The sequence below is a fragment of the Struthio camelus genome, chromosome 15 (assembly GCF_040807025.1).
Source record: "Struthio camelus isolate bStrCam1 chromosome 15, bStrCam1.hap1, whole genome shotgun sequence".
NCBI lineage: Eukaryota > Metazoa > Chordata > Aves > Struthioniformes > Struthionidae > Struthio > Struthio camelus.
The window spans coordinates 229288-251773 of record NC_090956.1 but is presented as its reverse complement, the minus strand read 5'-3'; the positions used below and the strand labels follow the sequence as shown (position 1 = coordinate 251773).

General features: G+C 39.6%; 1 protein-coding gene across 2 annotated transcripts; it reads left to right on the top strand.

Moving 5' to 3' along the window:
• The first annotated feature begins 5323 nt into the window (after positions 1-5323).
• Positions 5324-22038, top strand: UBE2I (ubiquitin conjugating enzyme E2 I). Of its 2 annotated transcripts, none has more exons than XM_068908496.1 (7): positions 5324-5484; positions 11672-11750; positions 11978-12061; positions 16090-16162; positions 17866-17975; positions 18156-18235; positions 21380-22038. In XM_068908496.1, exons 2-7 carry the CDS (start codon positions 11685-11687, stop codon positions 21441-21443), a joined length of 477 nt encoding a protein of 158 aa, XP_068764597.1. In that variant the 5' UTR covers positions 5324-5484; positions 11672-11684; the 3' UTR covers positions 21444-22038. The 2 variants fall into 2 exon arrangements, with proteins under 2 accessions (XP_068764597.1, XP_068764596.1); XM_068908495.1 differs by having other exon boundaries at positions 5360-5858.
• Positions 22039-22486: the final 448 nt, after the last annotated feature.

Genomic DNA, 22486 nt, shown 5'->3' with positions numbered 1-22486 from the left:
TTCCAGGGCTAATTTGAAGTTCCAGAGACGTAAGTTTTTTTAAAAGAGCCACTCTGTTTTTCTTGTAACTCACAGACTCTAAAATCCCTTTTAGAAATGGCTAAACCAGTTGCAGATATACATGTGTTCCTAATCTGACTTGGAGCTTCCAGCTTGATAGGGACAGAGGGGAAGAGAGTACACTTGCCCACCCCTTTATTTTGGCCTGTGCTGAAATCTTAACAGCTTCTATGAACAAAACTGGTAATAGACTCTGAGGAAGACTCTATTCCAGGAAATATTCGCTGAATATTCCTTTGCAATTTAGCTTTCCTTTAGCAAGGTCTAGCAAGGCATTCTACCAAAAGGATTCTCTTTAGGATTTTCAGTGTTAATGGCTACTACCATAATGAGGGAAAAAAAACTTTAATAGAAAGTTATTTTGCTACTTGGAGGGGTGGGGATTCTGCAACAGCATTCTCTTTCTCTTAGAATCCTGCATCAAAATTTTTACCTAACTTAACACCTGTTAAGATTTCCAAGGCCTATTTGTCTGAAATGTTTAAGTTGATGGATATTTGTACTTGGTTCTTGCTCCTTTTGAAAATTTTCTAAAAGCTTATGTGCAACTTTACTCAAACTTAACTTAGCCCATGCGCTTGCTAAGAGGAAGCAAGCGCCGAGACATTGTAAACCGAGTGTTGCTCACCTCTGCTTGGAATTGAACCAAGATCACCAAACCAAGCAAGTATCAGATGGCAACTATTTCCAGCTGCTTCTGTTCTGGGCCTGACCTGAGCCTAAGTATGAAAAAAATTTATTTCCTGTGTGCTGTATAGGCCTGCCCACTCAATTCAGCAGTGGTTGGTTTTTGTTATATTTATTTTTTTTAAACCACTGGTCTCACAACTAGTTGTGTATCAGCTGTTTATGTTAATGTCTAAGTCACCACACTTGCAAAATGTTATTTCCTGGATAGTGGATTAGCAATAACATTTCCTTTTGTGCCAATTCATTATCTCTGAAGTGTTCTTACTGCAGCAAAGTTTGAATTTTGATTTGGTTTTAATGCTTTTGCATTAGCCAGAATTATTAGCACAAACATGGACAACAAATTCAATCCAGGGAAATTCCCTGGATAAAAATCTGCTAGGGCTTCCCAGATCAGTTGACAATGGTTACAATTAGCCATTATTTTTAGAAAAAGCATACAATTAAAATGTGTGTGAGTATTTTTTTAACCTCCTTTTCATAACACTAGCGTATTGTAAACTGCATGAAATAAACGTTTTCTCCCTTTTAAAGTCTGATGTCTTAAGTTTTTCTTTTCTGAATCCATTACTGTTGACGTTAACAGTGCAACACTGCTGATATTCCCTGTTTAGCACTTCAGATATAAAATGCAGTTTGTAGTTCACTTTTGTGCAGTGATTCAAAGCAGTAATACCTTTTCCTTTGTAAAGGAGATGCATCCTTTTCTTAAGCCCCAATGCCTTTCTTAAGGCATTGGCCTTAGTTATTAAAAAAAAAAAACACACACACACACATTTATTCAGATACTTATTCACTGGGAAATTAAGGTATTTTCAATTAAGGTATTTTCCTTCGTGTTTACTGTTGCTGCCCATTACAGTAGGAAATTCTTCCCTCCAGCATGGATATGTAATCACAAAAGAGCCATATACCAAGGTTTAACTAAATATTTTGCATATTTTCTTTCATACAGCTCACAAGTGAGCCTGCCTAAAAATGTCATTTCTTTTAGAATACCTCGATTTTTAACGTAAATGGTTTTTGTTTGAAAAATTAAGCTAACTGAAATCAACACTTTATAATAAGGCTGACATACAGTATAATACAGGAGATGTAAATATGAAGCCACTCAGTACATTTGCTGCAAAAGTTTTGAAGATATAAATTGCTGAAAGAAGTAAATGGTTAAGTACCTGAAACAGCTCAGACAGCTGTTCACAAGTATAGAAAAGATAATAATTCAGTGTTAGTACTGAGAAATCAACTGGATTGCTCTTATTTTCCAAACTGCTAATAAGAACTGTGTATGAGCGGCTAAGACTTGTGAGTTCTAAAAGCTTACAGTCTGTACAGTTAAGTATGAGGTTAATTTCATGCTAACAGTTTTAATCAGTTTTAAATGCAAATAATGGATTAATTTTTCCTTATATATCCAGGACTTTGGTATCATTTTACTGAACTGATTTCTTGCATTTTAATAACATTCCAATTTTACCAGAATGTCACAAGTAAAGACATTAGTCTAGTAGAAATTAACTACTCAGCACATATTTCCATATTTTGTCAGGCTTTCTTCCTAAAAGTATTTGCACTTTACAGTCAAGTAGCACTACTTCCAATCCAAATTCCTATTCTCCGTATTTGTAGCTTCGAGTGTCTTCACAAATTGGCAAAAGTGAGAACTTAAAAGGGATAACTGTATCCCAAACCAGAAACCAGTTAATAAAGGGCACCCAAAAGAGATCATCCTACACTTCCAAGTAAGTCATTAATGTTCCACTCGGATCTTTTATAATATTTGGAATTTATTCTCCTTTTGGTAGGAAGTTTCATATCAGGAAGATGAAAATGACCCTGCAAATTTACCCTCCAGCGTGCTGAAGTCTTGCCTGGCAGTTATAAACAGATAGTCCCGTATTTATGTGATATTCTCTGAGGCTGCAATCCATGCAATTACATAAGATAAATGCTATAAGCATGGTGTTAATAGTTTTCTCTAAGAGCATTGCTTCTGGTAATGTCCTTCCAATCCTCTGCACAGAAATGTCATTTCCTCCACCACATCCATTCAGATCAACGGTGACAATCTTCAGTGCTGAATGTGGGAGGATGCAAATTCAGGCAACATGAAAAACCCTGGCAAATCTATGTACTACAATACAGTGAATCTGCCTGGTACCTTAAGGACCATGCTACCAAAGTTTCATCTTAAATGCAAAGATAATACTTCAGCTTAGAAGACTCTATACTGCAAATGATTGGATACCAGAAAGGTATACAGGGGAGTACATGTTTGTCCTGTTCCTACTGTGGGTATTCACTACTAGCAAAAGCTAGTAGTGAAGCTAGTAGTGATTCCTGAGCTAGAGTGACCTGTAGTCTGATTAGGCATAGCCACTACTATGTTCTTACAGAGCCTTGCTAAATATCTCAATTCCAAACTTCTGCAAAGAAGCCACCAGACATCCCAGGTATGTTTTCACCAAGTGACATGCCATTGAGATGGCATTCAGTAACTGTTTAGTGAAGCAATCTGCATCTGGTGTTTTCCTGAAGAACTCTGAGACTCCCCCTCATTCCCCAAGTCATTTGTGACTGTTCACGATGTATTTTCTGTACATGCATCTGCTAATTGGCTTCCCTCTCTACTCCAGCATTTACTAGTTGAAAGGAATAAAGCAATTAAGGCAGATGCTGCCACAGGTATCCATGCATCAGGAAGAGAACTATGCAAGAGCAAGGACCCACAGAAAGGTAAGTATCCTTATTTTGCATCCTTGTGATACATAACTGGCTGAATCACAAATGTGAATAGGGACTGTTCATTCAAAGAGAACATAGTTACTGTTAAGTAACTCCGTTACGGAGATAAGCTAAATAAGGACATGATGAGAACAGGGCAAGTGATTCAAGGATCTGGGCTGTTTATATGAAGGTGAAATCATTATTTTGCATTCTTAAACAGTTCTGTGATGTGCCACTATTCCTGTTCTGCCTCATGATCTCGTTCAGCATTCCTTGCTGCAACAGGGAGATGTTCCAACCTAAGGTCAGTCCTTTACGGAAAGGTGTATGCGGCCAGCGGAGGTGAATCCAAAGGCTGAAAAGTTGATTTCAACTCTTTCCCTACACCTGGGAGACATGGGATTCCAAGCACAAACTCAGACCCATTCCAGAATGAGAGGTTTCTTTAATGACATATAGTTGTTGCAAATATGTCTGTGGAAGCTCTGGAAACAGTTCTTCCTTGTTTTGCATCTATGCTGGGAATGCCATCTCTTTAAAATATTGCCTAGTTAACTTTTGAGATTTAACGCAAAGATGTTACTACATCAGGCAAAAACTACTGTCCTGATAGCTCAACAGTTCTCGAGACCAGCCTAGAGAGGTGAAAACCAGAAAGAATACTTGTCCTCTCCATCCTTTCTGTAGGAATCAAAACTGACAAGATTAAATGAGACAATGAATTAATTAAAGACACATAAAAACAAAAAGCCTAGAAGGGGGCTGAGACATACCACTCAGCTCATGCCCTTGACCAAGGGCAGGAACTTGCAGCACATGTTGTCTAACCTACTTTTAAAGCCTCCTTTGATGAAGTCTCCACACCCCTCCCATACCCATTAGGCAATCAAATGCTTTAGCATCTTTGCCATTAAATATTTTCTTAATGCCTCACCTTCATTTTTCTTGCTGCAGTTTATACTGTTGACATCTTGTCCCCTCCATTACAGGCATGAATAGTAGGTTATTCCCTTTCTCTGGGCAATACCCTTTCATTTTCTCAAAAACAACTTATGTCTTCATATTGTTTATCATGTTTACAGTGATTCAAGGAGCGTAAAAAATCTAACAAAATTTTAAGTTGGAATTTTAAAAGCCAAGCAGAGCAAAGCACAAACAAAAATTTCAAACGAGGTCTAGATTCATCCTGCCAGCTTTAAGTGCCAGTTGCAACCAAATCCCAGATGTCAAGGGCTACAGAGAAACAGAAGTCCTCCAACTGGCATTTTAATGCATCTAAGATGAACTGCTTGCTCTTTGCCGCTGCCTACTCACTAGCTGGGATGTCGGGCAATGAGATTTCTAACAAAGCACATGTTTTGGATTAGGACAAAGTCAAATATAGGTGGGTTTTTTTTTTTTAAAGTTAATTTTAGCACTCCCAAGATGAGATACAATTTTAAATTTAAGCGCTATATAGGAGGTAATGCAAGAACCACTAACACAGAGAGACCACAGTGAGGCTTTAGCTAGAGGACTGAAACATCATTTAAATTTCAGTAAAATTAAAAAAAAAACGAACAGAGGAGCAGAATGTGATTCATGGCCTACATGCCACTAAAAATGCGTTCTTATAAACCAAGGAAAAAAAAGGAAACGACCACGGTACATAAAGCATCTATCTACCTCTTAAGCATCAGACAAAAACCAGGCTCGGGCCGAGCTCGAGCTCGAGCTACAGGCGGGACGCGGGGCGGCAACCGCCAGGCTCGGAGCTGCCGGCCCCGCCGGCGTCCGGGCAGAGGCCCCGCCCCCTCTGACGAGCCGCTCCAGCCAGCCAATCACCTGTGAAAGGCCCTCTAGGGGCGGGGCCTCCTACCACCAATCAGAGGCCCGGCTGCTCACAGCGGGTTGGGTCCTGTCGGCCTCGAGAGCGTCCCGGGGCAGGCGCGGCCTGCGGCACCGGCTTTAGCGCCCTGCGAGGGACCAGGCCAAATTAGGGTGCAGGTGACTCTCCCAGCGCCCGAGGTAAAAATTCACTCCGTTTCTTGACGGGGCTATAGGAGGCGAGAGGCAAGAGGAAGCGAAGAAGGCTTCAGAGACCCTCCCCCCGGGATTTCCCCTTGCGCTCCCTACTCAGGCATTGTTCCGGGCGCCTCGGGTCCTGTGTCACGAGGATGCGTAAAGCGTGGCGGACGGGTCGGATTCAGGGTCATACCGCGCCGGCGCAGCGGCACGGACGGGTCGGCCTGAGGGACACGCCATCGTGCCGCGCTCTGCACCGAGGAAAGAGGGAGGGAAACTCCGGGCCAGAGACAAAGGGGGGGAGCCGAGTGGGGAACATCCGGGTCACTCGCTGCCGCCTCAATCCGGGACACGCGCGGGTGCTGCGGCCGCTCACGGTGAGGCCTGGCCGGGCGAGGGGCCTGGGGCGGCGCGCTGGCGGCCGCGGCTCCGGGGCAGCGGGGCCCGGCCTGGCGCGCCCCGCCCGCGGCACGACGGGCCGGGCGGCCGCGGGGCGCGGGGGCCGGGCGGCTTCTGCGGAGACCGTGCGGTCGGGCCCGCCAGCGCAGCGCAGCGCTGCCCGCCGCCCCGCGGCCGCCGCCGGAGGCCGCGGCCGCCGCGGGCCGAGCGCGGCGAGGAGGGCTGGGCGGCACCGGGCCTGCGCGAGGCGGCCCCCGCCCCGGCGAGCGCTCGCCTGGGTCCCGGCGGGCGCCGAGCTGCCCCGCGCAGGCCTCGGCGCCGCCCCGGCCCCTCCGCCGGGCCCTGCAGGCGGGCGGCCCGCGGCCAGCGCAGGCACCGCTCGGCTCGCCCGGGGCCGGGTGGCGGGCGGCGTTGCTGCGGCGGTCCGGACCGAGGGCTCTCGCCGCGCCGCTCCTTCGGCTGTTCTGCTTGCGGCTCTGGTGGCCGTGTGTGTCGGGATAGTAACCCCTTTTGCCCTTTCCCCTGCCGCAGGAGGCGGTTTTCTCTCCCAGTGCGGCGCTGGTCTGTTTTGATTAAATCACAACCGTGGGCTTTCTCTGCTCTTCTGAAAAGTAAAGGTCTTCAAGTTCTTGGGCAAGCTACTCCAGTTTATAACTTATTCTTGTGCTAGTATTCAACCCACAGAGCGGGAATGTGAGGCCAGGAGTCTTAAGTTTATTTTAGGGTTGTTTGAAATGAGTAGGAACTAGTTCAAGTTCTTGACGTTTAAAGAGCATGCTGTTCATGTATTTAGGGACTTGCCACAGGTCAGAACTCTGTGTGTAGTAGATGTTGCTTTCCCGCAGCAGAACTGTTCTTTGTGAGACTTGCTTTTTACGTTTGGAAATAGATTTTTATTTTATTATCTCCCCTATTGGAGGATATAAGTAGCTATGATCTGTAATGGAACACAGCCGGTTCACTCCTACGATAAATGTTTTGGTTTTATTTTGGTGTGTGTGGTTCTTGTTTTTATTTTTTCCCCGAAAGTGGGTAGTAGTAGCAGCAGCAGCAGAGGCAAACTACAAAATAAGTTTTGAAGCTTCTGTTCGTTTCCTAATGTTTTGATAGCAATAAAAGAGGCATTTCTGCCTTTTAATGCGGTGGGGGGGGAGGGGGAAAGAAGGAGGGGAGTAGAGTGGAGTGGAGTGCAAAACCAAATGGAACGTGGAGATGGACCTCTTGTGCTTGCATGGCCCCTGCAAGATAAGGTTTATATATTTTTCCAGGGCAGAAGAATGTGTTCTTTCCAGTGATGCATCCCTTTAATGTGTTCTGACCTCAGTTCTGTTCCATAGCAATAAATTTCTCAAGTGGAGGAAATAAATCAGATGTGTTAGTGGGTTTTTTTTGGTTTCATTTGGTTTTTGGTTTTAATAAGAGCTGTTTTTTCAGGTTTTAACTATTTCAAGTTAATAGTAACATCTTGCATTTGCTAGAAATTGCAAGAGCTAAACGTTAAACTTAGGCATTTGGACAAAATGCTACTGGGAAACTACTACTGCAAATTAAAAATGCATAAATTGTGGAGGAAGATAAACATAGCAGTGAGGATATGAGTTCTTCAGTTTTATTTCTGAAGATCTAGTTTACCTACTATAATATCTCACTCTTTCCTGCTACTTAGTTACTTTTGAGACCAAAATATATATTTAGATGACCAATCTGTGCTTAGCGTATCTCAAGCTCCTGCGGAGCAGCAGTTTGATCAAGATGTCTCGATTCCTCTACTGAAGAGCTGCTAGACAGTGTATGTTAGAAATTTGTTAATAGATTGATTCCCTTTTGAGCAGATTCTAATGGGATCTTCATTCTAAACTGAGCTTTCAGTCTCAGTTGCACATCTACTTTGTTTGTGACAAGAGATGAGTGGTGGGGTTTTTTGTTTTTTGTTTTTTTTTGGATACTTGTCTGTTCTTGCAAGGGTACTGAAGCCTCTGAGCCTCATGAAGAGGTTCACCAGGCGCTGACCCATGCCATGTAAATATGTAAGATATTTAGATGCTCTGAAAAAGAAAGTGACAAGCTCCGGAACTGACAATTCTCCTTTTCCACATCCTTTTATGCTGGATGCTCCTTACGATCTTAGAGTCATGCAGGAGCCACAAAACTCAAAGTGAGTCCCCAGGAGTACAGGAAAATTACTCTCCCAAGACAGTTCTTGATTTACTTTAAAATATGAAAAGAGAAGGGAGAACTTAATGTGGTGTTTACTTGCATAGTAATAAGTGTGTAGCACTCACTGCCTGAAGATACCAATTTTAGTTACTTCAGCGTCCCTGGACCCTTCTAAGACATTGTAACAACAGTCTTGCAGAAGAGAGGCTAGAGGTAGGCACAAATATCAGAGGTCAAGTCCAGCTGTGGTTGAACTTTTTCCCAGTTGTATTCAGTAAAACTTAATCAGCAGTTCAGGTTTGACTGGGGGGGGGGGGAGGGGGGGGCAGGATCGACAAAGGTTCGAACTTGCAATAAAACCACTAACTATATATTGTAATAGATCAAAAATTTTAAGTATGTATTACTAACAACTAAATCTAATATAAATGACTTTCTTTCTAGTTGTTTACCTGTCTCTCTGATTTGATATGGATAAAGTAAATATTAAAACCCTGGGAAGTATCAGTGTTTATCAGTGGTTTTTTTTTTTTCGTTGCAAGGTCTTTGGTATTCAGGGTACTGGAATAGCAAAGACTAGTAGACTACACTTCTTTATCAAGCTTCTCAATATATCCTAGTTAATCACATTTGGCTCATTAATGAACTACAGTGTTATGTGAAATTCACATTCAGACACTGAAGTACTCAATTTTTTTACCCAAGCAGCAGAGTTGCTGCTAATTAAATACTGAGCTATTAAGTCACAGATTCCACTTAACTGTGAAATAATGAAAATCAGCCTAATATTTTCTTCATTTAAAATATACTAATTGGGAAAACATCTTTTTGGCTCATAAATCATTTTGTCAAAGTGGTTTTGGAGCCAAACTGTCTCTTAGTATTACCCTTAACTCTTTGGCTAGGCTGTAGAATAGCTGAGAGCTTTGAACTATTTTTACACGCTGTTATCTTTCCCCCTCCCCCTTGCATAAAATATATTATCCTCAGAACTTAAATAATGGCACTTAATTTTGTGCTGTGAGGAGGGAAGAGCAAGAAATTGTCATTTGAACTAAGGGAACGGAAGGCAGACATTGGGAAGACAAATGTACTACACTTGGGAAGGAAGTGGTACGTGGTCCCTCTTCAAAGCTTGATTTAACGTCTTGAGGTGCAAATCAGTTAAAAGATTAGACTTAATCTTTTTGGTCATAACACAGTGTGTGTATATACACTGAAAAATAGTTCTGAATGTAATCTGATCAGTGGTTAATTAAGTCAAATGCCTCAATATTTGAAGCAGTCTTTATAGAACAGAAGAAAGTCTTAAGTTTACTAGGCTGCCATATAGTGCATAACTAGTGGCAAAAGCTAGCAGCTTACAAAAAGTAACCTAAAACAAGTCAGAACTGGAGCTTGAAAATTCATCATTTTCTTCTGTTGAAAATGTATTTAATTAGTGATGTTCTGAAGGACTTGTGTAGTTTATAGGCCCTCTGAGAAGCCAGTGTTTCCCTTGAGATATACATAATTGCCTGTTAACCACAGGAAATTTAATTCTTCATGTATTTGAGAGCATTCTGTAATATTTTCCTTGGAGAAAAGGTAACTGAGATACTAAAGTATCTAAGAATGTCTGAATGGTTAATAAGCACCACTAATTTCCTCAAATTATTGTAGCAGGGTTAGCGCTGCAGTGGGCCACCATGTACTGACAGCACAACTGGAATTCTGTCGTGTATTCAGTAGTGGTTTTTTTTTTTTTTAATCTGTTGCAAGAATATGAGGTCATAGAATAAAATTACTCCCTTTAAAATTTCTCTTGAGGGAGAATTTTGTTCTGACAGCATCTTTTCAATGGCTCCTACTTCTTTTTCTTGTGAATGAAATAACATCTGAAGTGCAGTTTCTTTGTTAACTAAGTCTTCGGACGTAACCAAGATCCAGATACATACCTCTATTTTACTTATTAAACAAATGATAGTGGTGATAGGTATATAACACTATGAGGAATATTAGACTGAATATAGGGTTTCCTGTCCATATTTGCTGTGTTTCAGGATTAATGCTCCTTTCTAAAAATAGCTTTGTCTGGCATGAATTTAACCGCTAGCTTGATGTTGAAATTATGTTTTATGGTCATCTAAGCAAAACTGACTTTGAATAAAACTGGAGGAAGGATTTGAAATACTGACTGTCTCAGGAACTCATTAAAACTCTATCTGGAGTTTTTAAAGCCTTTGAGTTGGGGTGTCTGCTCTGCCAATTTTTGATGACGTGTAAGTACTTAAATTGGAAGCCGGCTGTCTTCTAATCTTTAAAGTATATGGCAAATGAGCATGAGTAGTCCGATGTGAGATTTTAAAATAAAGATCTTTGTAAGCTACAATTCATATGACTGTAGTAATGGACTGTAATATTCTTATGAGTAATGTGCATATTAATGTTATATTGAATGTTGCATAGTTCTTAACAAGCGCTTAAAATGTTCATGTTAATGGAGTGGCAATATTCCTTTCACTAATTCTGTGAGCCTGTTTAGTGGAAGAATTCTAGTATTATTCTGGCTGTCGTAAAGGCTTGTTAACTACATGTAGAGTTAAGAACAGTTGGAGAAGGCAGGCCAACTGCACAGTACCAACTCCTCCTCAAAAAGAGGAAACGTGCAGTAGGGAGAAGGATTAAAAACCTTTGTCAGAAGAGGGTTATGAGTTCCTTTTGACCACGTGGCTAGTAAAACCCCGAGTTCAAGTACAGTTTAACGATGAAAAACAAACTGTCTTTGGCTAATGTTCTGTGTGACTGGAGAATCCTCCCTGAATGTGAGTGAGCCACTCTATTGCAACCATCTCATCTAGAACTATTATTGTATCATCTACGGTGATGACCTGCGCTCTGCATACTTTCTTCTGCAGTTTGCTGTTTCAGTCATCATGCTCGGCTGTTACTAAGGGTGCTGAAGGTGCAGAAAGAACGTTCAGTTTATGTTGGAGTTCAGAACCTGCCTTGTGGAATGAGTGGGACGCTGGTTCTTCCTTAGATCGCTTCTTTATTGCTGTCTGTGTCTGTTGATGTCTAGAAGTTGCATAGTGGCATCTCAGTGAAATTAAGATGACTCTGATAAGCTCTATGCCCTTGTTCCTTTTGCATAGGGCACTGAGTTTCAGCAGGGACTTACTGTCTAAAATCGACACTTCTCATTCCCCCGTTTCCCCCAAACAAGAACAACAGAAGTATTGGCCTGCAGAAGAAAATCATACGCTTCATGGTGTGGTAGAGAGGCATTTATCAGTCACACAAGTACAAAATCTGGGCCCTTTTCTTGTCACTAGTATTTCTATTGTCAAGCTACTGTTGAAGTATTTTTGAAAATGTGGTTCACGTATAACACACGAGGTGGGGATAGTATTTAAAACTAGATGAAGTCTAGTAACTTAGAAGTTGTTGCCATGCAGAGTCTTGATGGTGTTTTTCCTGATGTTGAGACATGTATGTTTTTTCCCCCCACTCAGACAGAACTCAACAACAGTAGTGAAAATCATAGGTGAAAGTGTTTCCTGAGTATTCATAGCTTTTCAAAAGACAATGTAATGTGTGAAATGCGTACATTTTAAGTAAAAGTTTATACTAAAAGCAATTGCTTCTGTTTTAGAGGGACTCCAAATATGTCTGGCATAGCCCTCAGCAGACTTGCACAGGAGAGAAAAGCCTGGAGAAAAGATCATCCATTTGTAAGTATGAGAACTGTCAACTTTCTGACTTCTATAGCTGTTTTGATGATTCTTTCCCTGATGTGTGTTTTTAGTGGTGTTATTTTTAAACACGTGACCAAACAAAAAAGCTACTTAAAACTATGTAGTGCAAAACAAAATAACACCATGTATAAAAAGAAGATAGATAAAGTATGCTAAGTATATCTTCTGAAATCCTCACCCTTTGGCTTTTTGCCTTAATTCAGGGATTTGTAGCAGTACCTACAAAAAATCCAGATGGCACAATGAATCTAATGAACTGGGAGTGTGCTATTCCAGGAAAGAAAGGGGTAAGATTTACTGTTGTCCTAACATCTCACTTGTATACTGAAAAGTAACATAAGCCTGCTCATGTATTAAGGTGAAAACTGAGAGTATAACGTACCTGCAGTTTAATGCAAATGTTTGGATCCTTCTGCTATGGAATCCAGATGGAGTAGATGGAGAATGACACTGGACTAAATACACCATGAGTCTGTTTGACTGTTGGCACTGACTACTTTAAGAAACAAGTGTTTCAGAGGAGTGTGCGAGAATCCTGCATAGAGCAGACTTGAGATAATCTTCTGCTTCATGACAGGATTTATTGTGACTTCTGCTCTTATTAAATGCTGGTTTAAGCCCTAAAGCTTGAAGATTAGTATTTCCAAAATGTTGCCTCTGCTCATTAATTGCCAGTGCCTCTCTTTTGTCCACTGAATAGTGAGTCCCTTCAGTCTTACAGAAGTGCTGTGCTGTAGCACTGTTCTTAATTTTATGGATTTCATGCAAAATAACTTTGCTTTATCATCGTGGAAAATTTCATAAATTGAAGATATGAGATTCCCTTTTTATTTTGGGAAAAGAAGAATAGAGCTTTCTAACATAGTGTTTTTCTAGCTGATTTCATTTATGCTTTTATGTTCACTTCCTAAAAATAAATAAATCTGCTCTCTACAAACCTATTTCTTTCCCTTGTTACTGTAATCAGTTTAGTCTGGTTTTAAGGGAGCGAACCAACAGAACTTCTAGATGGAGATAATCGTTAATGCATGAAGCTTTTCTTGATTGCTACACTGCCATTATAACTTCTCATTTTTGGATGCTATTTCGCTTCCTCTTAAGCTTTTCCTTAGCAAGGAGAAATTGATTATTCTTGAACCCAGTGGGTGCATTCTTTTCTGGAATAATGCTATTAATTTCTTAGTGTTTTTCATTCCTGCTAGCCTTTGGTGTTTTGCATTGGATGTAGAATTTCTTTTGTTGCTTTGACTGTTTTACCACCCCTTCATACCAACTTGCTTAAGGCCCCCTAAAATCTGGTCTCATGGATTTTTGACAAGGAAAGTATATGTTAGTAAAACATGCTGATTCGTTAGCAAATATGCTGATTCCATACTATTGCCCAGTTTGTTTAGTGCTGAACGTGGCATCGAGTGTTGCTGTTAAAGATCTAACTTGAATAGACAGCTACCAAAGCATGGAGCTAATTGATGCTTCATTTTTGTATGACTCTCTGAAACTGTGTACCTCAAGTTATTTCTTAAAGAAGCATCTAAAAATAATTTAATCGTATAAGGAAAAACTCATCTCAGGGTATTCTGCCAAAACAAGATTATCACTTGTAATGGCTAACTATGTATTTTGTCAAGATGTCACCTTTAAATATTTATGTTAAGAAATCTTAACGGTACTGCTCTGTAAATTGTAAAATGAAGCACATAAAACCCTTAAAGGCCAACTTCTTGCCTCCTAGAACACAGCGTATCCCAGGACAAGATCAGATAAAACTCATGTAATTCTTGGATAGAGATCTGTAATAATTCAGGGTTTTTACTTCTGAACAGACTGAATTTTTTCTAGAAGCAGCATGTGGTGTTCGTCTCTGCCAGACCAACCAGTTGCTGTATATTGCCTTTGTATTTGGCGGTGCACTGTACTGCAGCTGCCACCTCTGAGACAGATCAGTGGATGAAATCACCTACACGGCATAGGAGATGTATGTTTGGATCCTTGATGCTAGGTTTTATCAAAACTTAATCGTCCTCCAAAGAGTCTTAAAGACCTCTGATGCTGGTGCACAACTTACTGAGTTGTTCCTTCTCGTGACTGTCTGATATAAGGTTCAGTTTGATTCACTTACCAGGCTTGAATCCTTCTCTTGAATCCTTGCTATCTAATCACTTTTCCCTGTCTGGTATGTGCATACTTGATTATTCTAATCTAAATGTAGAATCTTGCACTTCTGCCTGAGTTGCATCCATTTCTTTTCCAAACTGTTTAAGCATATTCAGTGTAAGTAAGTCTGAACCCAAAATGCTTTATCATCTGCCTGTCATTCCTGTCAGCTTGGTTCTGCCTGCAGATTTATTGTATGTCTTCTCCTGTGCTATCAGCCAGCTCACAAGCTGAAGTAGCAAACGGTATTAGACCTGGAATGGATGTCTCCATACACGTCTTTTTTGACAGTGAATCATTTATTAACTGCCTGTAATATGACTTGAAGATACACCTGCAATCTGTCCAGGAGCATAGTAGGATCTGGATGATACTGCTATGTCATACTTTTATCTTAGTAAGGTTTTTGAATGTCTGCTATTTTACATCCATAAAGTGTATTGGTCTATCAGAAAGAGTCAAAACTTGTTATTGACTGTTCTTGCATTCTACTTGAGTGGTTTATCAAAAGTCATTTGTCTTCCCCCAAGACTGAAAACAAACAAAATAAGAAAATTCTATCAAAAGGCTTCTGTTTCTCTTTTAAAAATGGACAAGTTTGTCTCCTCTGAGAAAGTGTGGAGAACAGATATTTCTAGTTGATCACAACTGACTATCACCAACTCGGAACCTGTTCTTTAAGTACGCTATAGTAAATTTAGTCAAGATCATTCACTCTTAAAAACGCTCCTGTCTTGGTATTCTTTAGCACTTTCCCCCCCCCCCTATTTTAGCCTGAGACTTTGCACAATGAAAACCAGCAACAACAGAATACACTTTTTCCACTAAAAATCACCTGGTTCAGGTAGGGAAGAGGTAGGGCTTTTCTCCTAAGGTGATCTTAGAATGTATCTGTTTGTCCTCGAGGACACAAGTTGATCGCTTATGTTGATAGCTTGTTGGGACTGTTGTCACTCAGATTTGTCTCTAAAGGACAAATCCAACACTTATTTTCATTTTAGTGAGTCTATAGAAAGAGCTAGTTACAGATGAGTGATCTACCATTTTAGAGATTACTCTTTCACATTTCTTACCAGAAGTCAGTTTCTCAGGAGAGAGGCTTTTCTCCTTATGTTCCAAGTGAGGTGACAAGGCAGGATATCTTTTGAGGCAGGCTTTCTGTCTTTTGCTAGATGTTTGTACTTCTTTAGGTAACCACCTTGAGTAGTGCCATCTTATTTAGTCCCTGATGTTGTGTAGTGCTAGAACTGCTCTAACAGAACAGTGTTCGCGATTTCTGACAGGGATGAAAACCTTCTTGGTTTGTCTATGTTTTATACAAAAAGAAGTAATCTGCAAGGTTACGTGCTACCAAATGCAGACAGGAATAATTTAGACTAGTGAAGAACCTAATGTAAATCTAGAATGCACTGTAATATTATTAGTCATTGTTGGTTTGGGGGTTTGTTTATTTTTATGCTTTTTCTCAGGCCAAGCTCTCCTGAGTCAAAATAGAAGCTGTTTATATCCACCCGCTTAAATGGTGTATCCATATCCTATCTTCTCAGATTTATTTTAAGTGTGGGTATAATGTTCATCCCTCGTTACATGTTTAGCATCTAAAACTTTGCTTTATTCTTCTAAATACTATGACAGTTTATACTTGTATTTGAAATTATTTGTGTTTGTATTGAATTTCTTGACTGACTCTGCAACACTTATTAGCAATAATCAAGTGGAGAAAGCAAGTATTTTTTTTTCTTCCAACTGCTAACGATATGGGTAGAATAACTAGTCTCAATGTAGATGTCCCTGTACATCTTTGTGGATTTGGTATGCAGATACAACACAGATATTACTGCTATGTTAAAGCAGACATGTACTCTTAAATGAATCTGTGGTTTGTTTTGTTTCAAACTCTTGAGATTTTGTTTACTTTTGAAATCAAATTCCAAACTACTGCTTAGTATATGAACTGATTGTTTACTCTGTCAATTAAAGTGTTGTACTAGATAGTTCTCTCAACATATTCTTAATAAAACCAGCAAAAAGCTAATTAGGCAGGAGGACAAACATTTCCTACTGGTGTAGCAAAAGGAAGTGTCTTACTATGCTGTTTTGTTTTTGTTCATTTGACTTTTCCTTGCTGTAATCTGAGTTCTACTTAAACTTCTTTTGATAGACACCATGGGAAGGAGGCTTATTTAAACTACGGATGCTTTTCAAGGATGACTACCCTTCTTCACCCCCAAAATGCAAGTAAAATGACCAAAAAACACAGGTTAAATAGAACAACAGGTTAAAGCAGTCCATGAGGCTGTTTGAATGGTTACTACTTCTTATTGATTTCCTACTGAAGCGTGTTTTCCTTCCCACCCTGCTTTTGCGTTTAGGGGGAAAAAGTGATGAAATGAGCAAAATGCGCAGTATTAGAAAGCTGAGGAGTAGAGGGCTGCTTTGTGGATTTCCTGAAAGTTTGACAGAAGCATCAGTTGAAGTGTCCCCTACTTGATCAGCACTCCTCAGAATCAAATAGCCAGGCATGGTTAATCTAAACTTCTTGGGACATTTTCTTCCTTAAAGTTGGTCTTTTAAGCTGAGAACTCACTCAGAAAGCAAGATATTAGACAAATTTAAAAAAAAATAGTTCCATCAACTTTAACCTTTTTATCTATTAACACTAAATGTGGACCTGTTTGTTTTGTTTTTTATTTTTTTCATATTACATACAACAAATATACTCAGATGTCTTCTTTCCTTGTTAAGATAAGGAAACTTTTAAGACACACCTCACTTATAAACTTTAGAAGTCTGACATGATGTGCCTTGTCTAGTTCCTAGGGCTGTTAAAAAGGCTACTCCCACAAGTCAATGGACATGATAACAAACAGCTCTTTAGACAATGGTTCACTACTTTAGTGTTTCAGCAGTGTCCGTTTTCTTGGCTATTCCTTTAGTTTGTCTCCACCTAAATTCTTGTGACACAAGAAGAAACATACTTTTTAAACTAGAAAATATTTTAACATGAATATCTCAAGAAATACCAACTAGTTTAGCACGCTTTGCAAGTGCTGAATGAACTATCATCCCTTAAGGTATATCTGTGAGTTACCAATTATTATGACTTATTTCTTACCAGTACAGCTCCTCAGTTCCCACTGAACTTCATTGAGGGGCTCATAAGCAAACTTAGTTGTGATGTAGGTTGAATAGAAAACTGCACCAGTATCTAAATATTTTTCTACTTGAGTAATGCAATGAACGGTTACTAAGATTGTGGCTTTTGCATTTAAGTCCTGCATAGATTAAAGAAATGTCAGAATATGTATTGCTTGGCAAAGAAATAACTGCACAAGCCTACCTCAGTGAGTCTTGCAATTGAAACTTGGTTCCTCATGTTCAGTGCATGTTGGTTATACATAAGCTTCTGGCACTTTTTTCAGTTTCACTTTTCTTTTAACTTAAATTTTTCTGCATGGACCTTTCAGTATTTTAAAGTGAGGGGAAAACAGATGAATGAATGGTAGTATCTCTCCTGTATGGAGTAATATGTGTCGCTATAAATATAGGATTAGTTTAAAAGGCTTTTTATCATAAAGACATTACAAACTTATTTGGTCATTTTTTACTCTTACTTCGAAAGATTGCTGATCACAGTGATACTGATATATTTATTGCCTGGACTGATCTCGCAGGCACTTGATGGAGTTTCTGTTTTAGATGCAGGCTGAGCCAAGAGGAAAACTAGTAGCAGTAGCCCTGAAAAATCTCTTTGGGGATTGTCTGTCTGTGTCTCTCTTTTTCCTTTATTCCTTCCACTTCCCTCCCCCCCCCCCCCCCCCCAAAAAAAAAAAAAAAAAGCCTTTTGTCATTGGCCTGTTTTTTTTCATTGATAGTGTAAACTAACTTTTTAATTTTAGTCTTATCTCTGTATGCAAGTAACTCTCTTCTTCCTTAGGTAAATTTGAACCACCATTATTCCACCCAAATGTGTATCCTTCAGGCACAGTGTGTCTCTCCATCTTAGAGGAGGATAAGGATTGGAGGCCAGCAATCACAATTAAACAGGTTATTAATTATACTTGGACATAAGCACTTTCCTTTGTTTTGCCTGCTTGTGTTACCTGAATCTAAAATGTTCAGTGTATGTTTCTGTAATTGGCTTCTAAGAGGGTGGGGGTTTTTAATTGTACGTTTCTTAGTAATATCTATGCCTACATTACTCGCTTCCTATTCCTTCTTAAATAGATCTTGTTAGGAATACAAGAACTTCTAAATGAACCAAATATTCAAGACCCAGCTCAAGCAGAGGCTTACACAATTTACTGGTGAGTATCTTTACGTATCAGCTTGAAAGCTGTCATATTACCTACAACTATATATAACTGACAGTATAATATGGGGATGTTCTTAAGAACGGTTAAGGTTTCTTACCTTCATGGCTGTGACCTGTGGAGATGCCTAGCTTATGCTAAGCTTAAGCCAAAGAGTAACTTTGAAGTTAATAGGCTAATGGTGCTTTTAATAATGTGACAACAGCAATAAATTACAGAACCTTTCTTAGTTGGACCATGATTCTTGTATTGTTCCGTCTTGGGACAGAATCACTTCCCTTAAAGGCTAAGTGAGGGACAGTGATGAGGTGTAATGATCTTGTGCAACTAGTGATTAGAAGAATGGGACTGGATTAGGTGATAAGTCCCATTCATCAGTACAGGAATAAGTCACTTCTATCTGGTAGTGGGTATCTATGAGCATTTGTGCCTGAAGGGTAAAGTGTAGCTTGTGAGATTACTGTAGTGAGTGTAGGGCATTTTATGAAAATTAGATCTTCAAAAAGAATAGGCTAACAAGTATGGAAAACTTGTAACTTTAGCAGAATGAACATTGTAGCGGTTATGAAAGGTGATAGTGTTTAAGCTGAAAAAATACCCCTCCCCCCCTCAATCCTAACATTGTCCCATAATCAAAAATGGGCAGCTGATCTATAGCCTGTATGGGGGCAAAACACATTAAACAAATGCTTTTGGCTCTGTTGGCTGCTAAAATAATGACCAAGATCAAAACGTAAGATTACTGTTCCAGACAGAAGAACAAGTCTCCAGGAGACTGCCAGGTTAGAAAATGACATTTTATGAGACTTCATCTTTGACATACCTTGCATGTGTCTATATTGCAGGACCCTAGTGAAAAGGAAAGTTAGGGCCAAGTAGTATGTCTTGGATTTAAAGACTTCACTCAGTGTTACTCTTTAAGAATAAATTCACATAATTTACTGAAGATTGGATGGGACTTTGTGCAGATGAAGAACACACAGAAGGCCACGACTGTAGGTAGTGCCTTCAGGAGCAGGTAGTGATGAGGCAGGCCACTTCTAAAAATTAAGCTAGTCTGAGGGAATGAGGGGAGAGGAACAACATGCTTTTAATAAAACAGATATATAGTCTGTGTGTCTTTTATTTCTACACAAACACACACACGTGTGTGTATGTGTGTGTATATATATGTATGAAAACAATTTCTTGTTCTTGTTTCTGCCTTATTGCAGAGACTGAAAAGACAGGATCTTGGTTTGTACCTTGATAACTGGTTAGTACTAATGAATTTACTGCTTGAAGTGTGCAGTCGTTAATAAAAAAAAAAAAAAAAAGCAAACAGTTTCTATGACTATAAGCTTAACACTGTCTTTATTTGGTGGGGGGGGGAAGGAGAGGGGTGCTGGAAAGGTGTTGCACAAGCTGCTTCTGTATTGTGCTAAGGCTTTTCGGATGCATTAGTCAAGCACTGGGCTTCTGTGCCTGTTTCAATACAATCGATTCCCCCAAAACAAGATCTGCACCTCCTGAAATATGTGATAAAGTTTTTTTTTTTTTTTTTTCCTCCCCTTCCCCCCCTTTAAAATGTTGCTTTCAAGTGTTAAAATATGTTAATTCTATATTCTTTCAATGTGTCTTTTGGACATGCATAGTTTTTCAACTAGGTTATTGTATTTCTGCAGCCTGACGGTATAAGTCACACTTTTACTACTTAACGAGTAACTGTTAGAAGCTCAACAGAGCGGGATTATGTATGCATCTGTAATTTGGCATAGTTAATAAATATGGGGGAAGAGGCAGTGCTGTGTAACTAGATGCCTTTTAGACGGGTTGTTAAACTTCCTTTTCAAAGATAAATTTTACATACAAAATAAGGATACTTACACTACTTCTCAGTCTCACAACCGCTTTGGTATGCGGTTACTGTTGCTCTGTTAACTTTAGCACTCTTAATGTGCTAACCTATTCGAGACTCCTATCATAGGCTCCTATAGGACTCCTATCCTATTCTTTTGCTTGGGTTCTGAGGGCGCGAGACTTAATCAGCTGGGATGAGTTCTTGTGTGGCAGTGCAGTATAACCTAAAGAAAAGTTTTTAGAAGAAAGTTTTTAAGTTCAGTTATATGAGAAGAAACTAGAGTATTTTCAGTCTACTTGCTGATAATTGCTCATCTGACATGTCCAGAATTGGCTTCATGTCTTCCTCAAAACCATCAACTACTGATGATATAATTTGCTGCCTTTTTTTTTTCCCCCTGCACAAGCCTTTAAAGCTGAAAGTGAGTTGGCTCACTCAGGCTCTCTGTGAAATCTAGTCACTTTGTTTTAGCCACGGTGTAAAGAACCTTACACACAAGAGTGAAGGTGATATATTTGTTTAGTAAGAACTTGCCGTTTTCTCTGTTCATTCTGTGAGCCTTAATGACTGGTTATAGTTCCTCGGAGTAATACTTGCTTATTTAATCAATCTTCATCATGTATGCTAGCTGCTGTGAACTATAGTGCCTTTTTTAATGTGGAACACTTTATTTTACAACTAAAGGTTAAGATACAAATCTCAAACTGAGGCAGGGTCTGCAGAGATAAAGAGTGAAGCTGCCATCATCTTTTCCCCTTTCTTAGAGTGCTTCCCCTCTCCCCTCAAAGCAGTAAAGATGACACTTTAAAATCATATGAATTCTACTAACTGTTATGTGAACTGGTCTCATTATACACTTTGTGTTATTAGGATACTGGAATTCAGGTCTCAGCATGAAGAGGGGAAAATTCTTAGCTTTGAGTGAGTAAGATGCTTGTATGTAAGGCACAGCTGGCTCTGAGAAAGGACAGGCATAAACTTACCCATTACATGTTGGTATGGCATGTGGTCAGATAGTACAATCATTCAACAGAAGATGAAGTAACTAGTTAAATGGAACCTAACTTCCCTCCAAAGGAAGTTGGCAGAGTAATGGTCCTGATAGGTCTTGAATACACTGTAGTATTGTGATTTTTTTGGTGCGTTGTGAAGATTTCAGAAGAGACTCCTCTATCTAATGTGTTTTGCCTCCAGCAATGGCTTAGTTTCATATTGAAGGGAAATAAAAGAAAAACAGCTGTGCAATTTGGCCTCTGATTTCTCAAGCTTTAATTGCCTTTTATTTCTTTTCTATTCAGCCAAAACAGAGTGGAATATGAAAAGAGGGTTCGAGCACAAGCCAAGAAGTTTGCGCCATCATAAGCATCTGTCATGCAGCATCTTAAAAAGGAAGGGATTGGTTTGGCAAGAACTTGTTTACAAAACTTTTGCAAAATCTAATGTTGCTATGTACAATTAATATCCACTTAGGGGAGGGGGTTGTATGTGTGCCATTTTCCATATTCGCCACTTGTATACAGTTCTAAATTTGCTGAATTGCCCCCAGTTTTTTCATACAGGGTCTCTTCCTTCAGTCTTTTGTATTTTTGATTGTTATGTAAAACTTGCTTTTATTTTAATATTGATGTCAGTATTTCAACTGCTGTAAAATTATAAACTTTTATACTTCTATAAATTCACTAGTATCTCTAGTTACTTTGCTATCTGATGCAGGCATGCTTTAAAATGTTTAGAACTATATTTAGCCTCTAGCTGGCTGTATGAAAAAAATCATGCCCTCCACCCCCTTCCCTCCCTGAATTTGTTTTTCTATCTTTCAGAAACTAGGTTGTTATTGCTTAAGAGCCTCTGAGATCCAAAGTCAGCCAGCATCTTTATTCTGCATCACTTCCTTTGTGTTTATATGGCGTTCTGTCTGTGTTGCTGTTTAGAGTAAATAAACTGTTTATATAAAGGGTTTTGTTTCATTATCTTCATTAAAATTATTAAAAGGCTGCCATTTAAACAGTTCTGAACAGAATTCAGTTAAAGTCCTGTTTTTAAGGCCTTTGCTGCTACACTTCTGTTTGTTTAGAAGTTTCCCTCATTTCTCTCTCCTACCCCCTCCTTGCCTCCAACACAGATGTGGTCCTTTGGGCTTAAGTCATGATTATGCATAGCTTTGGGCCTGAGTCATGATTATTCATCTACTTAAACAGCTCATCGAATTCTGTGACTAGAGACGAATTGCTTACTGTGCATAATGGATCAACATACTGGTATGACCACTTTAGCATAAAATAACACAAGCGTAGACTGACATTAACTATAGTACTAACTGTCCAAGGAATGCAAGATGACCTACAGCATCTGGAGATTTTAAATGATATTTGTTTCTCCGAAATACTTCTGTGCCTTCTTCCAAA